We start from the raw sequence: 18,122 nt of genomic DNA on the forward strand, positions 1-18,122 counted from the left end.
TTATTTCACATAAAACCATATTTTGAATTTTTTTAATGTAAATACATACTTTCAAATACTCACATAAAACTCATAAAAATAAAGTTTTCGTCAAATAATTTTCCACAAAAGCCCCATTTTAGATTAATCATCACCTGAATGTTCAATGCAGTTGCTTAGATGTGACAGCTGGTAACTGTTTCTCGGAATTGCCTATCTGTGAAACTGCAGTCTGTTCTCTCATCACTAAAAAAAACTGTACTGTAACTAACACACACAAACATTGATGTGTAATTTAGGATTGCCTTGTAAGTTACCGTAACGCTAATTCAGGAAGCAATTCTAATTTCATGAATATCTGCTGCCTCTGTTTTCATTTCCAATCATAAACATTGTGGCGACCGTGCTGGAAGATTCTAGTTGCCTCGGGAGTGCGCGTGCGTACCCAGCGCGACACGGTGCGGGCTTCGGCGGACGCTGAAGCGTGACGCGAAGCAAGGGAGAGAGCAAAGAGTTTGTAATAACTCTTTGGGACAGAGCTGCGGGCCCGGCGCGGAGTGGAGGGGACTGACGTAAGGAAACGTCTGGAGGCCGAGCGTTGTGGAGGCCTAGAAAGTTCGCGAGGCAGAACAATCGAGAACGTGTGATTTAATAAATAAGAGCGCGAGCAGCCTTCAGTGAGTCAGTCAGTCTTCAAGCAAGGTGAACTTGAGTTCGATGTGCAGTGAACTTGAGTAGGTCCGCAACTGTGGCAGCGTCCAGGTGAGTACGGCGTATCCGAAAATCTTGGGTTCGAAGTGCAGTGAGCTGTATCTGAAAGTCTTCGGTTCGAAGTGCAGTAAACTGTATCTGGAAGGCTTGTGGTTCGACGTACCGTGAACTTGAGTGAGCTAGAAGAATTAGCCAAAGCGAACGAACTGTGTATTATTGCCGCGCTAGCCTGAGTAACGACTGGCGAGGCTTTTATATTTATAAGTCGTTGTTTGTCGCTTCTGATTATGGTTCTTTCAGTCCCACCGCTCCAATCATATTCTACAAAAAACTGTTGCCGCCAATGGCAATCCAGGATTGAATTTTGACGTGTACGTATCAAGTCCACGTGGAGTAAGAACCAAGGTTGCCATTTTTAATAGCAAATGCTTCGTTCAGTTTAGTAAAGCATTTCAAGTGGAAGTTGTAAGTTGGTGTTAATATTTAAGATGTGGAGGCCGTCGGAAGGCGATGATGAAGTTGAAAGTAATGTAAATGCGTATGCTTCTTCAACTAGTAGAAGTAAGACAATTACAGGTAGCAAATGTATAAACAGTCTCAGAAAATAATTTGTAATGTGTATGCCTACGTCAAAAGTAATAAATTGGGCAAGAGACCGATTACAGAGACCGCAAAAGCTGTTGGATTAAGCAGGCAAGCCGTAAGCAGAGTTGTAGAAAGAGGTCCTAAAACACCCAAAAAAATGTAAAAATAAAAAACAGAAATTTGAAAAAGCTGATAACTTCACCTGCGATCTGATTGGTCGAACGGTGTATGATTTTTTTAAAAATGGACAGTCGGCAACAGTTAGTGAAATATTCATAGAACTTCAACACACGTGTGAATTCCCCTACAAAGAAACAACACTGAGAGAATTATTGAAAAAGTTATGATTCAGGTTCCGAATTCTTAACAAAAGACGCGTGATAATGGAGTCATCGAGAATAGTAACGTGGAGGTACAAATATTTGAACACACTTCGTTCTAAAAGATCGGCAGGCTATAAAATTATATTTTTGGACGAGACATGGTATGACACCCATGATATCCCCAAAAGAGATTGGGATGATGGGAGTTGCTCATGTGCCTTCAGTGCCCCTGTATCTCGCGGGAAACGAATTATGGTTTTGCACGCAGGTAGTAGTGACGGCTGGGTTCCAAATTGTTTGTTGCTTTCAGCTAGAAATATAGGTGATTCCAAAGCAGATTCACATGATGAAATGAATTCTGAAATTTTCGAGGACTAGTTTACAACCAAATTAATGAAAAATCTTCCAACAAGCCCTCCATTTATAATTGTAACGGATAACGCTGCTTATCATTCCAGGCTACAGTTTAGACTGCCAAATAGATCCACAAGAAAGGATGATATTATTAGCTTCATGGTGCACTAGAAGTACGTAATCCATTCCGCACTATATATGTATTGTTTGAAGTTATAAAAGAAGCTAATATCAGTAGAAAGTTTGTCATTGACAAAATTGCAAGAGATTTCGGCCATGAGGGTTTGCGGTTGCCCCCCATACCACTGTAATTTAAATGCTATTGAACTTAGCCATATTTGGGCGCGCTTAAAACATGAAGTTCGAAAACGAAATGTGACTCCGTCACGTAGACAGTGTATGCATGTGTTGAACTTATAAATTCGGAATTGTAGACAAAGTGTGTTAACAGGACAAGAGAAATAGAAAGCTAATATATTGTTCGCGACTCTGAAAACGACAGAGACTAGTTCATTATAAGCGTAGGTGACAGTGACAGTGAAGGAAGCAGTTCAGATGAGAGCTAGCATGTCAGGTGATTAATAACTGTAATTTACATATTTATTTAATTAATGTAGTTAGCATGAAATTATTATTATTATTATTATTATTATTATTATTATTATTAGTTATAAAGTAATCGTGTTTCTCGTTTGTACGCCCTGCAGTTTGAAAAAGACGCGACAACATCGCTTTAGAACAGTATGCAATCGACAGGTCTGTTATTGTTGTTCACCTTTTCTTTGATCTGCCGGTCGTTACTCTGGCTGGAGCGCCGATAATACTGAGAACTGACAGTTTTGTTTTGTACATAGTGTTTTGTGAACATTATGTTGGAATTAGGAGTACATTGTTGTTCTCCTCAATTTTACACGTGAATTGTCATTGTCGTTCGCTGGAGTGCAATAACGACTACTGTGTTGCTGTGGAATACCTATTGTTGACGGGTGTGTGATTAAAGTTAGAAATAAAAGTCACATCATTGTTGAATGAAAGTTACAATGTCTTTAGGGAGTGCATGTTGTTTCTGAATGGTCAGTGAGCTGGTGAGCTCTTTTTCCCGTACCAGCCACGTTCCAACGACAATCGGCACTCTTTGTGAGTACCTAAAAATCATAGCTCTATATATAATACATCACGCACTGCCGCAGGAATATCTAAGAAAAGGTAAGATATAATGACGCTATTGGTTAGCATAATTTGTGTTGATCAGCTTCACTATACAGGCTAAGGAAAATTTAAATGTTTACTGCCGGTATGCTTTTTGGCATCGTATTTTATTCCCAGTGTGCCATACCGGCCCAATTCGATCACTGATTTAGGGACGAAAGTGTAAGACGAATGAACATTTTTCTGTAACTCTCCACCGTATCTGCAGATTCAATCTTCTTTCACCAGGGTGAAGCAGCCTACTGATCCCTGTCTGCATATTTCGTAACTATCCTTTAACTGAGTGTTAGATATTAATGCAACTCAAAAACGAACAAATGCGTTGAGAGAACAGTGAAATTCATAATAAATGTTATAGACCACCTCCTGGTATATTACTGTCGAAATATTATGAATCTTACATTTTTTTTTTTTTTTGCAGAAACGGAAACACCATTGCTGCAGTCATACGCAGGCATTAAATCTCAAACTATTTTAGGCTTTTAAGACTACTGTAAAAAAAAAAAAACTATCCAAAACCGTAACCAACAAAATACCCAAGCCATTGTAACCTTGCACCTGACAGCTTTGCGAAATGTTGGTAGCGAGAAATGTGACGTTGCCATTTTACCATTTTACAACAGCTGACTTGACGTACGCGGAGTTTTCTATTCTGCTCCATTAATTCAAATGGTAATTATTACGTTACCTGTTCTTTATTAGGTCTATCTGACTTAGAGTTTGGAAAATTATAGATAGATTTATTGATATAGTTCATAAAAGTACAAAACTTAATAATTTAACAAAAGATCTATATACAAATGTAGTTCTGCATAATAAATATACAATTTCCTAAACTAATTAATCTATCACAAATCTCAATACTTTATTGGTTCAAACTTGCACTTATGTCTTGAGGAAAATTATAGGCTTATCTTTTAATTTCCTGAAATTCACTAAAGTGGAGAAAGCTCATTTTTACTGAAAATAATTAAAAATGAACTAAGCAGCACAATCGGTGATTGAATAATATCACTCTAATGATCGCTGAACATGAACTTCTGCGTAAAATATAAATTTTCAATATAATCTACAAATTTTCGTGTCCTAAAACTAGAAAAGTTAACTTTTAAATAAATTGTACTGATAGGCCTACTTGTGTTATTTTTTACAACTGTCAGTGGTACTTATATGTAAATGATTACAGTGGCGGTTCAAGAGGCTATGAACTGAGAGAGGGGTGGACATATTTTTAAATTGACTACTTAATTTCTCATGCACGATTTTCTTACAATAATGCAATATTTCTATTAAGTAATAAATTTGAATCTGAACCGAATTTTTTTTCACTACTTTATTCATTACATGAAAATAATTACTTAATTACTACTTTTGTGAAAACCACGCAAGACTAGAACCACCTCTGTATAATGTACTGACGTTTTAATATTCATGTACACTTTTATAAATTTGTGGCTCCTTTGTAATATAATGCTGCAGGCCCCGCACAAACGTAATCCGATATTGCGTAAGATATTATAATTTTCGTAAAATTTGTAACACTCGAGCATAAACATTTCACTTTAGAAATGCTGTTTACACATTCACACAGGTTCAATCTGATGAAAGTTAATTTTATACACTCTAATGTCTAATCATTTATTTCTTATGAACTCCTATTTTCCTTGCACATGTTTAAAAATAAACCTTTCTTCCATCAAACTGACATGCACTTATTACGTAATCATATCCAGTACATTTACTATATGTTCTAGAATCTAGACGTTCGGTCATGACCACTGTCAATATTGCAGACATATTGCACAATATCCAAGTTGTAAACACGGCGGCGTCCAGGCGAATAACAACAGTACAATGTGCTGCGTGTGTCTGAATAATTAAAATGACACGAGCATCAGAGCACGAAGGTCCTAAAGCAAACGTATTTCCAATATAACATAAAATACTCAATCTTATTTACAGTTAGCATTTCGCAAAAGATAAATAAGTTTCAGATTAAACACAGGATGAAAGCTTTTTGTAAGTTATCGTGCAGTGTTACAGGAATTTAATCGAAAATAATTTGTAATACAGTTCAAGAACATTCATATGCTAAACAGCATGTTTGTCTTATGTAAGTTAATAGGTTCTTCAAAATCATTTCCACTCTTCCTAGCTAAAAAGAACGAAAGCTTATTTTGTTATCTATGAACAGAATCCTGCATACCAGAATCCATAGTCCACTTCGAAAATTCGGTTCGTTCACTTTAATTTGCAACATAGGCCTATTTATACAAGACTTCTACAATATTATAATTAAAAAAGTCAGCACCTCAGCTTCTATTTTGTGTAACTGCATCGTGTTACAAATCATGGAATCAGTCCTTATGTTCAATATTGTAGTACACTGGCAGAGCATGCCTCCAAAAATATTAAAATAATGCAATAATTTGTATGTAAAATTTCTTTGTCACTAGAATCATATACATCTCTATACATAGCAATATGAATGACAAAAATTTCACAATTTTAATACCTACTAATTATCTCCAGAAAGATCAACCATGAGGAAGTGGTTGGATTTGCACTCTGATACATTGCAGGATTGATTACTCGAGCTGAATACAAATTATGAAACAGAGATAGGGATGGAATGAGGGAAATGTAGGTTAAACCGAAAAAAATTGTTTTATAGTTTTTCATTAATAAAATCATTCACATCACGCCGCGCCCATATCAAAGGAATCACTTACGATTGAAAGGGCAGAAAATGTTCGAAAAACGAATAAATGCCTTAAATTGAAATAGGCCCTAATAAGTTTTAGATTTAATCTTAATCTAACCTCTTTTTTGTCATATTTGTAAATAATTTATAGTGCCTGACATGACATTAATGCAGCCGTAGCAATTACTCTGTGTCCTGAAACACCAATGTAGCCTACGTCTTACAGACTAGATAAAGGGGCTTTCGAACCTAGTCTTTCTTTACATACGAGTACAACACATTGAAATCTTGTAGCCTTGAGACTTTTAATAGCTACCAGGTGGAGCAACTAAAAAATAGGTCATTAGGTAATGTTGAAGTTGAATGAATCTTCACGAACAAAAATAGTTCTAGCATTCAGCTGAACATTGTCTTTTCTAGTCAATACACATTTGAATTTCTGGGGTGGGGGGGGGAACACTTTTTTTTATCGTTTCTAGAAAGAACATTTCGAATTTACTTATGTGAACTATTATTATTATTATTATTATTATTATTATTATTATTATTACTCCTATGAACTCTTCAAAATGTACCGATTACACTGAAAGGAGTTGCTGAAAATAGTCTAAAGAGCGCATTATTCTTTACAAATACACACACCCACAATCAATCAATCTCATGAATCATCATTAACGATTAAAGTTATTCAATATTGTAAATACATTTCTTCTGTTCACATATAAACACGATGTTAGCACACTACAAGGATATAGGCCTAGTCATGTCAAAATGTAGGTCATTTAAACGATCCCAATTTTTTCTCGATGTTGGGCGTAACTGAAAACAATAACTTCGTGTCAGCAGAGTTCGCAACTGCATCAAGCCTCTCCACTGAATGTAGGCCTACACCCATTATTTTGTAGAATAAGGCAAAACACTTGGTCTTTATTTACTTTAACCTGCCTCCAATGATATTACGTCAATGTCACTGAGCAATCAATTCGTAAACAAAACATGAGCTACCAGGCAGTATCCCGAGTATCTTTTTCATTTCACCTGTCATTTCAAGTAGCCTACACCTATACTTTTAGCACATATTTACTCCTTCGATAAAGTAGTATGTAATTCATAAACATGGTCAATGGTGTTGAGAATCACACTAATCACAATACAACACTTAGCCTATATATTATATTATATATTACGCTTGAAATGACTTGTTGGGACGTAATGTTGGCATTGAAAAACCAATGCATATGCAAATAATATATTTTTAATTAGGATCTTAACTTAAACACGTGATAATTTAACAGAAATGACATTGCTAAACAAGACATGATAACAATCATCCAAAGATTGATTACGGCTGACGCCTTCCCACAGTCACGGTTCACTGACAATGTCAATGAACGTCAATGACATTCAAAAGCCGGGAGCTTTGTCGGCGAAAGCTATGAATTAATAGTATTCGATCTGATTAAAGTATCACAATACCTTGGAATACAATTCGGTGGTGTCCGATCAACTTCCCAAGTGGCAAATAGCTTCATAGGAACGGGTTTCATCCCGACGATCGGCGGCGGCTTGATCACCTTCTCCGCCATGTTTACACAGACTAATCTGTATAGTTACACTTAATGTTCACAGAGAGCGCCGAAAAGCCACGCTTACAATTTACTGAGAGCAATACAACAGAAGAAAGCGTCACACAACGCCATCTAGTGAAGACTCTGAAAAATATTAGCATCACAAGCCGCGAACTCTGAATCTTGTGCCCGTATGCCAGCCGTCGGCAAATTTGTACTCACGATGACATCACTGGACGCAAGCCGCAATACAGAAGATGTAATATCAATCGAGGCGTAAAGAGTACTCCGTTCAGTTCCCAGTGGCGGCTCGTGGGTATTGAATTAAGAGGGGCTGCATACAAAAATAAACCAAGCAACTTACTTTGTTTAAAGATTAGTTCCATGCGCCTTGACTTGCAGGTTGCAAACTTTTGAATCATCTTCTTATTAAAATCCGATATGCCGTTTAACATAATCTTTACAATGGAAAACATAGCTAATGCGGTCAGTCTCTCTTCTCTCATCGTATTTCTATAATAGGACTTTACTCTCTTTAAACACGAAAAGCAACGCTCTGGTTCGGAAGTTGTCATTGGTAAGCTTATAGTGATAGCTATACGTAGTAGTTCCACAACTTCTGAAAATGAGGCCTGCAAGTTCTCTGATAGAAGAAACTGCAAGAGCTTGACTGCACCACTGATATTTCTGAATTCTTGTCTCTGATACAACACAGTGAGTTCCGTTTTTAGTTTGTCTTTATCGAGCATTTGGAAAAGCTTCACACATACATTTAGGTAATTTTCAGGAAATGAGCTTTTGTAGCATTCAAATTTTTCTTGACAGAGAAGAGAAGATAATATTAGATGATCTATGAACTGGAATCGGGTGTTAGCCTATGTGATAATGAAGTCACACACTTCCTTGGCTGCCGCAATCCTTGTCTGAATCACTTCGACCTTAAAACGCTTTTTAGGGTTTTCAATTTCACAGATCTTGCTACTCAACTGTGCACTAATCCGTATTGACTGTATGGCATTAACAAAACTTGATATGCAGAGTCGGCCTCGGTAGAATAATCGGTTGCGGGTTCGATCCCGGCCCAGGTCGATGGCATTTAAGTGTGTTTAAATGAGATAGGCTCGTGTCAGTAGATTTACTGGCATTTAAAAGAATCCTGAGGGACAAAATTCCGGCACACCGGCGACGCTGATATAACCCCTGCAGTTGCGAGTGTCGTTAAATAAACCATAATTTAATTTTTTATATGCAGATTTGAAACTTAGAAATATCTAACTGGCGATGCTTTAGTTGGTTGTATAATATATCTACATGATATATCAATAAATGAAAAAAAAAAAAAAAAAAAAAAAAAACTCAGCCAGAAATTGAATTCAGGATCTTCAAGAGTACGCACCAGGGCATTTGCCTCATTTACTGTGATGTTGTTAGATGTTTGAGATTCCATTATGGTTTGAAAACATTCTAGCAATGGCTCCTTCTTCTCATGAACAACATTTACTGTTCTTATTTTAAACTCCATCTTGTTGCCCCAGCTGATGGAATTGTCTTTCAAACACATTAATTTAATATAGACTGTGTGGAGATCGAGAGAAGAAAGCAGGGATACTGGATACATTAGCAAAAAATATGCGAGCTTTGTAGGCTATTTTGTTTAGCGGCTCTTTCCATTATGAGATTCAACTGATGGGCACTTAATTTCACATTTCTCCTGAATTGTTAAGGTACTGAACTGAAAAGACTGTAAATATTGTACAGAATTAAACATTGTCGCACTTGTTATACTCACAACATTAAAGATGTATTTAAAACTGCACGCTACTGACAAACTGCTGCAAATTTTGCAGCACCTGGAAACTCTGGATTCATGGCAGGGGGCTAGCAGGGGGAGGGATAAAACTAACGCGCAAACCTTCCGAGACGAGACTGGCAGCTCCAGGGGAGGAAGTGGCTTCAACCTGTAGTCTTTGTCTCTGGTTTCGCTCTGGCAGCACCAAGGGAGGAAGTGACTTCACTAACGATTGCGTGCATGTCAATGAGAGCGAAATTAAAAAAAAAAATTCGAGCCGCTAAATAGAGACTGTATAATAAATGTATTTCACATCATAAAATGAGACAAGAACCACAAATGTCTGGGAGTGCTGCAGCTCCGCAGCCCCCCTTCGAAAGCCGCCCCTGCTCTCAACCCAATCATCTGACACAGACTACACAATATTGATTTATAACTGGACAGATTACATTTCATTTCACTTTTATTTTTACTATACTACAACAATCTAAAAAAATACGTCACAAATTGTCAGTCTTAATATAACTCGTAAAATTTCGTCCGCTAGTCATGATCTTTGTTTAGATATTACAAGTTTTCGTTCAGGAAACAAGTGTTCCGAAATGCAATTGAATATAGAGCAAAACATAGCTATGTAGGGTAGTGGCAGGCGACCTATATAGGACTACACATATTAATTTTTTTATGGAGAGCATTTTAAATGAATCTAAGCCAGTCTGTGGTGTTATACAATGGCAACGTTTTATGTCCTCACTTATTTCCAGCTCTCTTAATAACACGTTAATACACCTAGTAGACTTTTTTAAAGTCGTATTTCGAGTCCCGTATGTTACTACAGACACAAGTTGCTTTATGTTCAGATTAATTTCTTCTATATATTTTCTTCATGCTTGGAATAACTCCTCTCCTGTTGTATTTTCTTTAAGTGCAATGAGATCGAGCAAATATTCGTATACAGAGAGATCCTTTGTAACTTGGTGAGTGAACATTACCAATTTTACTCTCTCAATATCTGTGTTTCCACCTAAAGCGAGAGATTAGACCACTATTTATGCATCTTTGATTTTATTTCTCCTTCAGCTAGTGTTTCAATATCCCTTATCCTCCTTTGTATTGTCTGTGTGTATAATTTCATACTGTTAAAAACATCAGATTATTTAGTGCAAATAATGTTAGCAACTTTCTTCAGACATGTTTTAATAAACTTTCATTCATTATAGGACTTCAATGACTTTGCGATTTCCAAAGAAATAACATAACTTGCATGGAGTTATTTTTGACTCATAGCTTGTTTCATCATATTTTAGTACTGGAACTGTTATTTGAATTTATTTATTTATTTTTATGTTTTGATTGCTTCGCCCCATCCAGCTCTACGAAAAGAAAATTGTGTTTATACTGATTTTTTACTTTATACATTTTCGTTTACAATTACATTGGATATGTTCATGATTACCTATGATTTCGTGATAATCTTATGTCGTGTCGTAATATTACTAGATATTCAATTTATATGTGTTTATTAGAATTTTAGAACACAAGAGGCGTCTGCATTGTCACCATATACACAACAAATACTGTTCCTCTCATTATTCCTTAAACACACGTTTTCAAACAGACATTGAAGGTTTTGAGAAAAAAGCAATCTACATCTAATCAGCAACCCGTTACTGATAGATGCATGTGAATTGAAGTTGTAGGAGAGTTGGATGGAAGGGAGGATGTGAAGCAAAGACAGTTTACTGCGCTGCCACTGCGACGTCACTATTGCTAGTGATCACGATGACATTTTTGCCGATCCCTGCTGTATGCACAGTTGAGTTTGAGACTGGTCTTGAGATTGTCTCAAGACAACGACATAGAATTCGTATGTATAGTCGTTTTTTTTTTAATCGATCACATCTTGATAGATAAACGAGTAGACATTCGAACTTTCAGGGGGGCAGACTGTAATTCTGACCATTATTTGGTTATTGGAGAAATAAGAGAAAGACTATCAGTAGCCAAGCGAGTAGAGCAACAAGCTAATATTAGTACATTCAATATTCTGAAATTAAAGGAAGAGGAAACTAAGCAACGTTATCAGGTCGAAATTTCAAATAGGTTTGCTGCTTTAGCAATTTCCGACGAAGTTGAGGGAGAGTTAGATGTTAATAGCACGTGGGAGAATATCCGAGATATCAAATTGCAGCTGAGCAGAGCATAGGTTATCATGAAACTAAGAAAAGGGAACCGTGGTTTGATGAAGATTGTTCCATTGTAGCAGAGAGAAGGAAACAGGCAAAATTGAAATTCTTACAGGATCCAATTGAGGAGAATCGAGAGAATTATTTCAATGAAAGATGGGAAGCAAGTTGTACACTTAGGAATAAAAAGAGAGATTACTTGAAGGAAAAACTGAATGCGGTAGAAACAAATAGTAAGAATAAAAACATTCGGGATTTATATAAGGGTATAAAGGAATTTAAAAACGGATATCAGGCAAGGGTAAACGTGATCAGAATGAGAATGGTGACTTGCTTGCAGACTCTCATTCAGTCCTGAACAGATGGAAAAACTATTTTGGACAACTACTAAATATACATAGGCCAAATGGAAAGGATCAGGACGACATTCAAATACAAACAGCTGAACCATTTATACCCGAACTCACATTTTCTGAAGTCGAAATTGCGATAGAAAATTTGAAAAAGTACAAGTCTCCAGGTATTGATCAAATTCCGCCAGAATTAATACAAGAGGGTGGAAGCGCATTATCTAACGAAATTTATAAGCTTGTACTTGCAATTTGGGAAAAGGAAATTGTACCAGAACAATGGAAGGAGTCCATAATCGTACCTATTTTTAAGAAGGGTGACAAGACTAACTGTAGTAACTTTCGAGGAATATCACTTTTGTTGACTTCCTACAAAATTTTGTCCAATATCATTTTGAGAAGATTAACTCCATATGTAGATGAAATTAATGGGGATCATCAGTGTGGTTTTAGGCGTAATATATCGACTATTGATCAGATTTTTTATATTCGACAGATATTGGAGAAAAAATGAGAGTATAAGGGTACAGTACCGGTACATCAGTTATTCATAGATTTCAAAAAAGCATATGACTCAGTTAAGAGAGAAGTTTTTTGTAATATTCTTATTAAATTTGGTATTCCCAAGAAACGAGTTCAATTAATTGAAATGTGTCTTGGGGAAACTTACAGCAGAGTCCGTATAGGCCAGTTTCTATCTGATGCTTTTCCAATTCACTGCGGGCTAAAGCAAGGAGATGCACTGTCACCTTTACTTTTTAACTTCGCTCTAGAATATGCAATTAGGAAAGTTCAGGATAACAGGCAGGGTTTGGAATTGAACGGGTTACATCAGCTTCTTGTCTATGCAGATGACGTGAATATCTTAGGAGAAAATCCACATACGATTAGGGAAAACACCGAAATTCTACTTGAAGCAAGTAAAGCGATAGGTTTGGAAGTAAATCCTGAAAAGACTAAGTATATGATTATGTATCGTGACCAGAATATTGTACGAAATGGAACTATAAAAATTAGAGACTTATCCTTCGAAGAGGTGGAAAAATTCAAATATCTTGGAGCAACAGTTACAAATATAAATGACACTCGGGAGGAAATTAAACACAGAATAAATATTATTCGGTTGAGAAGCTTTTGTCATCTAGTCTGCTGTCAAAAAATCTGAAGGTTAGAATTTATAAAACAATATACTACTGGTTGTTGTGTATGGTTGTGAAACTTGGACTCTCATTTTGACAGAGGAACAGAGATTGAGGGTGTTTGAGAATAAAGTTCTTAGGAAAATATTTGGGGCTAAAAGGGATGAAGTTACAGGGGAATGGAGAAAGTTACACATCGCAGACCTGCAAGCATTGTATTCTTCACTTGACATAATTAGGAACATTAAATCCAGACGTTTGAGATGGGCAGGGCATGTAGCACGTATGGGCGAATCCAGAAATGCATATAGAGTGTTAGGTGGGAGGTCGGAGGGAATAAGACCTTTGGGGAGGCCGAGACGTAGATGGGAGGATAATATTAAAATGGATTTGAGGGAGGTGTGATATGATGATAGAGACTGGATTAATCTTGCTCAGGATAGGGACCGATGGCGGGCTTATGTGAGGGTGGCAATGAACCTCCAGGTTTCTTAAAAGCCATAAGTAAGTAAGTAAGTAAGTAAGTCGTTTTTTTTAAGACGCGCTTGAGATTTTCTCAGGATTTCTTAGGTAAAGTCCTTTTCATATCTTATGTAATACATTTTATATCATGTATTTTTAATGCTCAGAAGACTGAAAATTTATCTTTTTGTTTGTTTTTAGATTTTTTTTGGTTTCTTTGGGATTTTTATTTAATTTTTAAGTAATCTAATTTATTTTATTGCCTTATTTTCTGGCTAATTGTTACTGTACTTACTACAGCTTTTTGGGAATGTACAGTCTTAGAAAAAAGTTTTGTCGCACAGATATTGTCGCATGATCAAACATACAACTAAACAAAACTAATTTTTTTACCTCAACTAGTCCTTCTCTTGTGAATGTATATTGAGCAAGCAACATTTTGTTTAAGTAGCATTTATATATGATGGGTTATAAAAATGTGAATTTCACTACATTTCCGTTAGAATGTGTTGTAATAATAGAAAAACATAAAATATTAATAAAAAACAGACCAATATAATTCCTCTGTCCAAAATGAAAGAAAAAATATGCAATGCATACAATGAAAAAGGCATTGTTATTTAGGCCCTACTTGCAAGAGAATGCACTTACAGTCTTTTTTAATTTATATACAGTATATATATATATATATATATATATATACAGAGTGTTTCAAAAATACGGGGCATAATTTAGGTATGTATTTCCCACATGTAGACAATCAAAATAGTTCATTACAACATGTGTCTGGACATGCTTCATTTCCGAGTTATGGCCTTCACAACATTGAAATTCACCGGAATGTTTTTCTTTCCGCAGGTCGTTGTCATTACAGAAGATGTTCAAAATGTCCACCTCCTGCTTGAATACAGACCTCACATCGATGTCTCATTGACCTGCGAACATGATCCCAAACTCCAGGAGTATTGCGTATGTCCTCAGATCATGCCACAATTCGATTCCGAAGGGATTCCAAATCAGGCACTGAAGACGAATAAACCAATGATTTTAAATGGCCCCATAAGTAGAAATCGAGAGGGTTCAGATCAGGTGAGCGTGGAGGCCAAGCAACTGGGCCACCTCTACCTATCCATCGATCAGGAAACCTTCGATCCAAATACCGGCGAGCCATACGACTGAAGTGTGCAGGAGCGCCATCATGCAAGAAGTGAATGTGTTGACGATTGATCAGTGGAGTGTCTTCTAAAACATGAGGTATGGTGTTTTCCAGGAAGTTTGTGTACGCCTGCCCCATAAGTCTGTTTACAAGTACATGGGGTCCAACTAATCGATCACCAATGATACCGGCCCACATGTTGAGGGAGAATCGCACCTGGTGATGAGATGGAACAGTTGCACATGGGTTTTCATACGCCCATACATGCTGATTGTGGAAATTTGTTATGCCATCTCGTGTGAACTGTGCTTCATCTGTAAATAATACTAAGGCAGGAAAGTTCGGATTTACACCACACTGCTGCAAGAACCACTGACAGAACCTAACTCGTGCAGGGTAATCTGCTGGTGACAGGGCCTGTACACGTTGCAAATGATAAGGATACAATTGATACTCCTTCAACAGTCTCCAGACAGACGTATGAGAAACATTGACTTGCAACGCTACCCTTCGTGTGCTGATAGAAGGAGTCATGTTCACAGCCTCCAAAATCTCCTCCTGTACTTCTGGAGTTGTAGATCTTGGTCGTCCCCTTCCCAAACCAGGAGAGTTAAATTTTCCATACTCGCACAGACGGTAATGGAGACATACAAATGTCTTCCGATCTGTCGCTGTGGGTACCTCTCCTGGTACAAACGACGAGCCAGCGCAGCATTGCCGTCCACCTTACCGTACATGAAGTGTATCTCTGCCAGCTCTTGATTTGAATACATGTCGCACAGTCTAACGCCTACACAACACTGAATGTAACCTTCGCCTCGGAATGAACTGTCAGAGTGCCCTCTTAATGTCTCCTTTGACAGCAACGACCTGCGGAAAGAAAAACGTTCCGGTGAATTTCAATGTTGTGAAGGCTATAACTCGGAAATAAAGCATTTCCGGACACATGTTGTAATGAACTATTTTGATTGTCTACATGTGGGAAATACATACCTGAAATTATGCCCCGTATTTTTGAAACACCCTGTATATATATATATATATATATATATATATATATATATATATATATATATATATAGATATATATATTTGCAAAATCTCTTATATAGATTAAATAAATTACAACACACTATCACATTGTTACATTTAGAGGCAGCCATACACTTTATAATTTCACAACATTTTAAAAAAAGAACTAAAATTTCTATGAAGTCTAACAGATACAAGAAGTTTCAGAAAAATTGAGCAATTTTTTCGAATCAGAGGTCATAGCTTATAGAGATTTTCTCATTATCAATCAATCCTCCGAAAACATGACCAAATTTACACAGTTCATCAACTAACTGAACTGGTACTTCAAAGCACTGCAGTACCTCCCTTGAATCCACTGTCGTGGGAAGTTAGCCCAACTAATCCAATAATTTACAGTTTGAAAAACTGGTAGCAGAAATACTATAAGAAAATATGTTTTGCAATTAGTAACTTGATTCATTTTGTGCATGATCATCACCATCCAGGGACTCTTGTTGCAAGATGGGTTATCTCAACACACATTCATCTTCGCCTTGATTCTCATATCAACAATCAGTTCCCAAGTTTAGTGATTGATTCTGAAGTGAAAAGTCAAAACTGTCGTTGAAGAAAGAAAAAGTCACTGACTAAAAAGGAAATTACAGACATTTATAAAGATAATATAATTTAACATTCAGAGAATTTTTTAAGTAAAGGATGATACATTTGTCAGACATAAATTGTAATAATATTTATAATATAATATTGTTTTGTGTAGAAATTCACTAAATTCCATGTATGTTGATAATTTTCTTAAGGAAAATTTTTTTACAAATTTACCTTAATAATTTTATTGCTTGTATTTTCATTCAGTAACAAGTTCTTTAAATTTTATAATTTTTTCTCAGCAAATATGGTATGATATTATATGAAATTTTAAGAAAAAAAAATGTTTATTTTTTAAATCCTTTGTTAAAAGAGTGGAAGGTCCTAGGTAAACGAAGACCTTATTGCTCTCCATTATCTTCATTACTGGAACAGTTTAGAAACACTTCAAATTAAGGATCTGATACTAAATTAATTTTTACGACGAAAAGGAAAGTAACAAATTTCATATAATTGTTAGAAAACAGTTTTTTTGTCTCTCCCGTAAAATTGGTATTTTTGGACTTGCCAATTTAACAAATGACGATTATATTTTATTACAAACATCTATGTAGCCTATTGTGTGATCCAAATGAAGAGATGGACATGGAACACATTAAAAGATATAACCATTGCTACAAGAAGATATCACTATATGGTACTGTATTTATCCTATATTTACTTTGACTGAAGAAAGGACCTGGATTCATCAATTATAAATTGTAATCATGTTTTATTTGAAGTAGCAATTGTTAACAGGACAGCTCTGAATGTGTGTTTTGATGTAGTAGCCTTTGTAGAAAAATTAACTACGTACATGTACAATGTCGTGGAAACATTCAAATAGTTTTTGTTACGTACTGGTATCTTAAAACTGTACTGAAGTAACAGGTCCTTTCTGCAATCATTGATTCAATTGTTCTTTTGTCAAATCTATTTTGTATTTTATTTATTCCTTTCTGAGGTTGTGTAACTCTTCATCTTTCCTTTGACATTGCAGTCTATTCTAGCCATGCTTGTACTTTTTTCTTGAACACTGCCATTCTGGTTACAGGATGTGGCCAAGCTTTTGTTTGTTTCTACAGAGGTTGTTGCAGGCATGGCAGCTACTTCACTCAAATCATCCATGTTGTCTAGCATGTCTTCTGGTTGTAGGGAAGGTCTTCTATATTTATATCTGTAAGTCATGGCTGTAAATAATAATAATAATAATAATAATAATAATAATAATAATAATAATAATAATATAATAATAATAATAATAATGATAAATGATAATGATAATAATAATGATATGATCACAGTGGCGTGCATTCAGGGTAAGCTACTGAAGCACTGCTTCGGTAACAATATATTATGTCATTATAATCATACGGTTATTCAATAATATCTAGATAAAATCATAAGATTTCTTTAAAACGTATAGAACTTAGAGCTATATAATACGTTACATTATTGGTATGAGCATTGTGAGTGAACCGAAGCATTGTCACTTCTACATTGGCTGAACAGTGAAGGAATTGTGTGCGCACCTCTGATGAAGGTCACGGGCTATGTGCGTCTGCACCGCACAATCCGAAGCAAGCATGGATTGTGACATCTTTCAACTAACAAGGGATGCTTTCGGACCTTCCGACGAAAATCGTCACGAAACTTTCTGGGCTGAACAAGCATGAGGCCAAAGTAATTGGTGTGAAGTGTGGCATTTCGCAATCATTTGCTACCACTAAAACAAGGCGTATAAAAGTAGGGTTCACAACTGTAATGTTTGTAGTCATAAGTTATGAAACACACTGTACTTGAGAGATATGATGTCATTTTGTGATAATGTGCATGCCTGGTAGATCTCCTGCCTTGTGTAAATAAGTATGTTTTGTATAACCGTAAGTGGCTAGGTAGTACGATTCAGGGCATGGGCCTGTTTGTGTGTTAAAGAATACTGTAGGTG

The 18,122-nt window shown here is 36.1% G+C and overlaps 2 protein-coding genes across 3 annotated transcripts in view; both read right to left on the minus strand.

The window, feature by feature from the left end:
• KrT95D (phosphofurin acidic cluster sorting protein KrT95D) overlaps positions 1–7,486 on the minus strand; it is a 1,059,178-nt gene extending 1,051,692 nt beyond the window's left edge. Inside the window, exon 1 of the mRNA XM_069825465.1 lies at positions 7,342–7,486. Within this exon, the coding sequence (XP_069681566.1) occupies positions 7,342–7,451 (110 nt within the window). The 5' untranslated portion in view covers positions 7,452–7,486. The remainder of the gene's footprint in view (positions 1–7,341) is intronic.
• Positions 7,487–16,177: 8,691 nt separating this feature from the next.
• Positions 16,178–18,122, minus strand: part of Yif1 (Yip1d-interacting factor 1) — a 159,468-nt gene continuing 157,523 nt past the window's right edge. For both annotated transcript variants that reach the window (XM_069825549.1, XM_069825508.1), the window contains one exon: positions 16,178–17,364. In XM_069825549.1, the coding sequence (XP_069681650.1) occupies positions 17,359–17,364 (6 nt within the window). In that variant the 3' untranslated portion in view covers positions 16,178–17,358. The remainder of the gene's footprint in view (positions 17,365–18,122) is intronic.

This window comes from Periplaneta americana, chromosome 1 (assembly GCF_040183065.1).
Source record: "Periplaneta americana isolate PAMFEO1 chromosome 1, P.americana_PAMFEO1_priV1, whole genome shotgun sequence".
Taxonomy (NCBI): Eukaryota; Metazoa; Arthropoda; class Insecta; order Blattodea; family Blattidae; genus Periplaneta; species Periplaneta americana.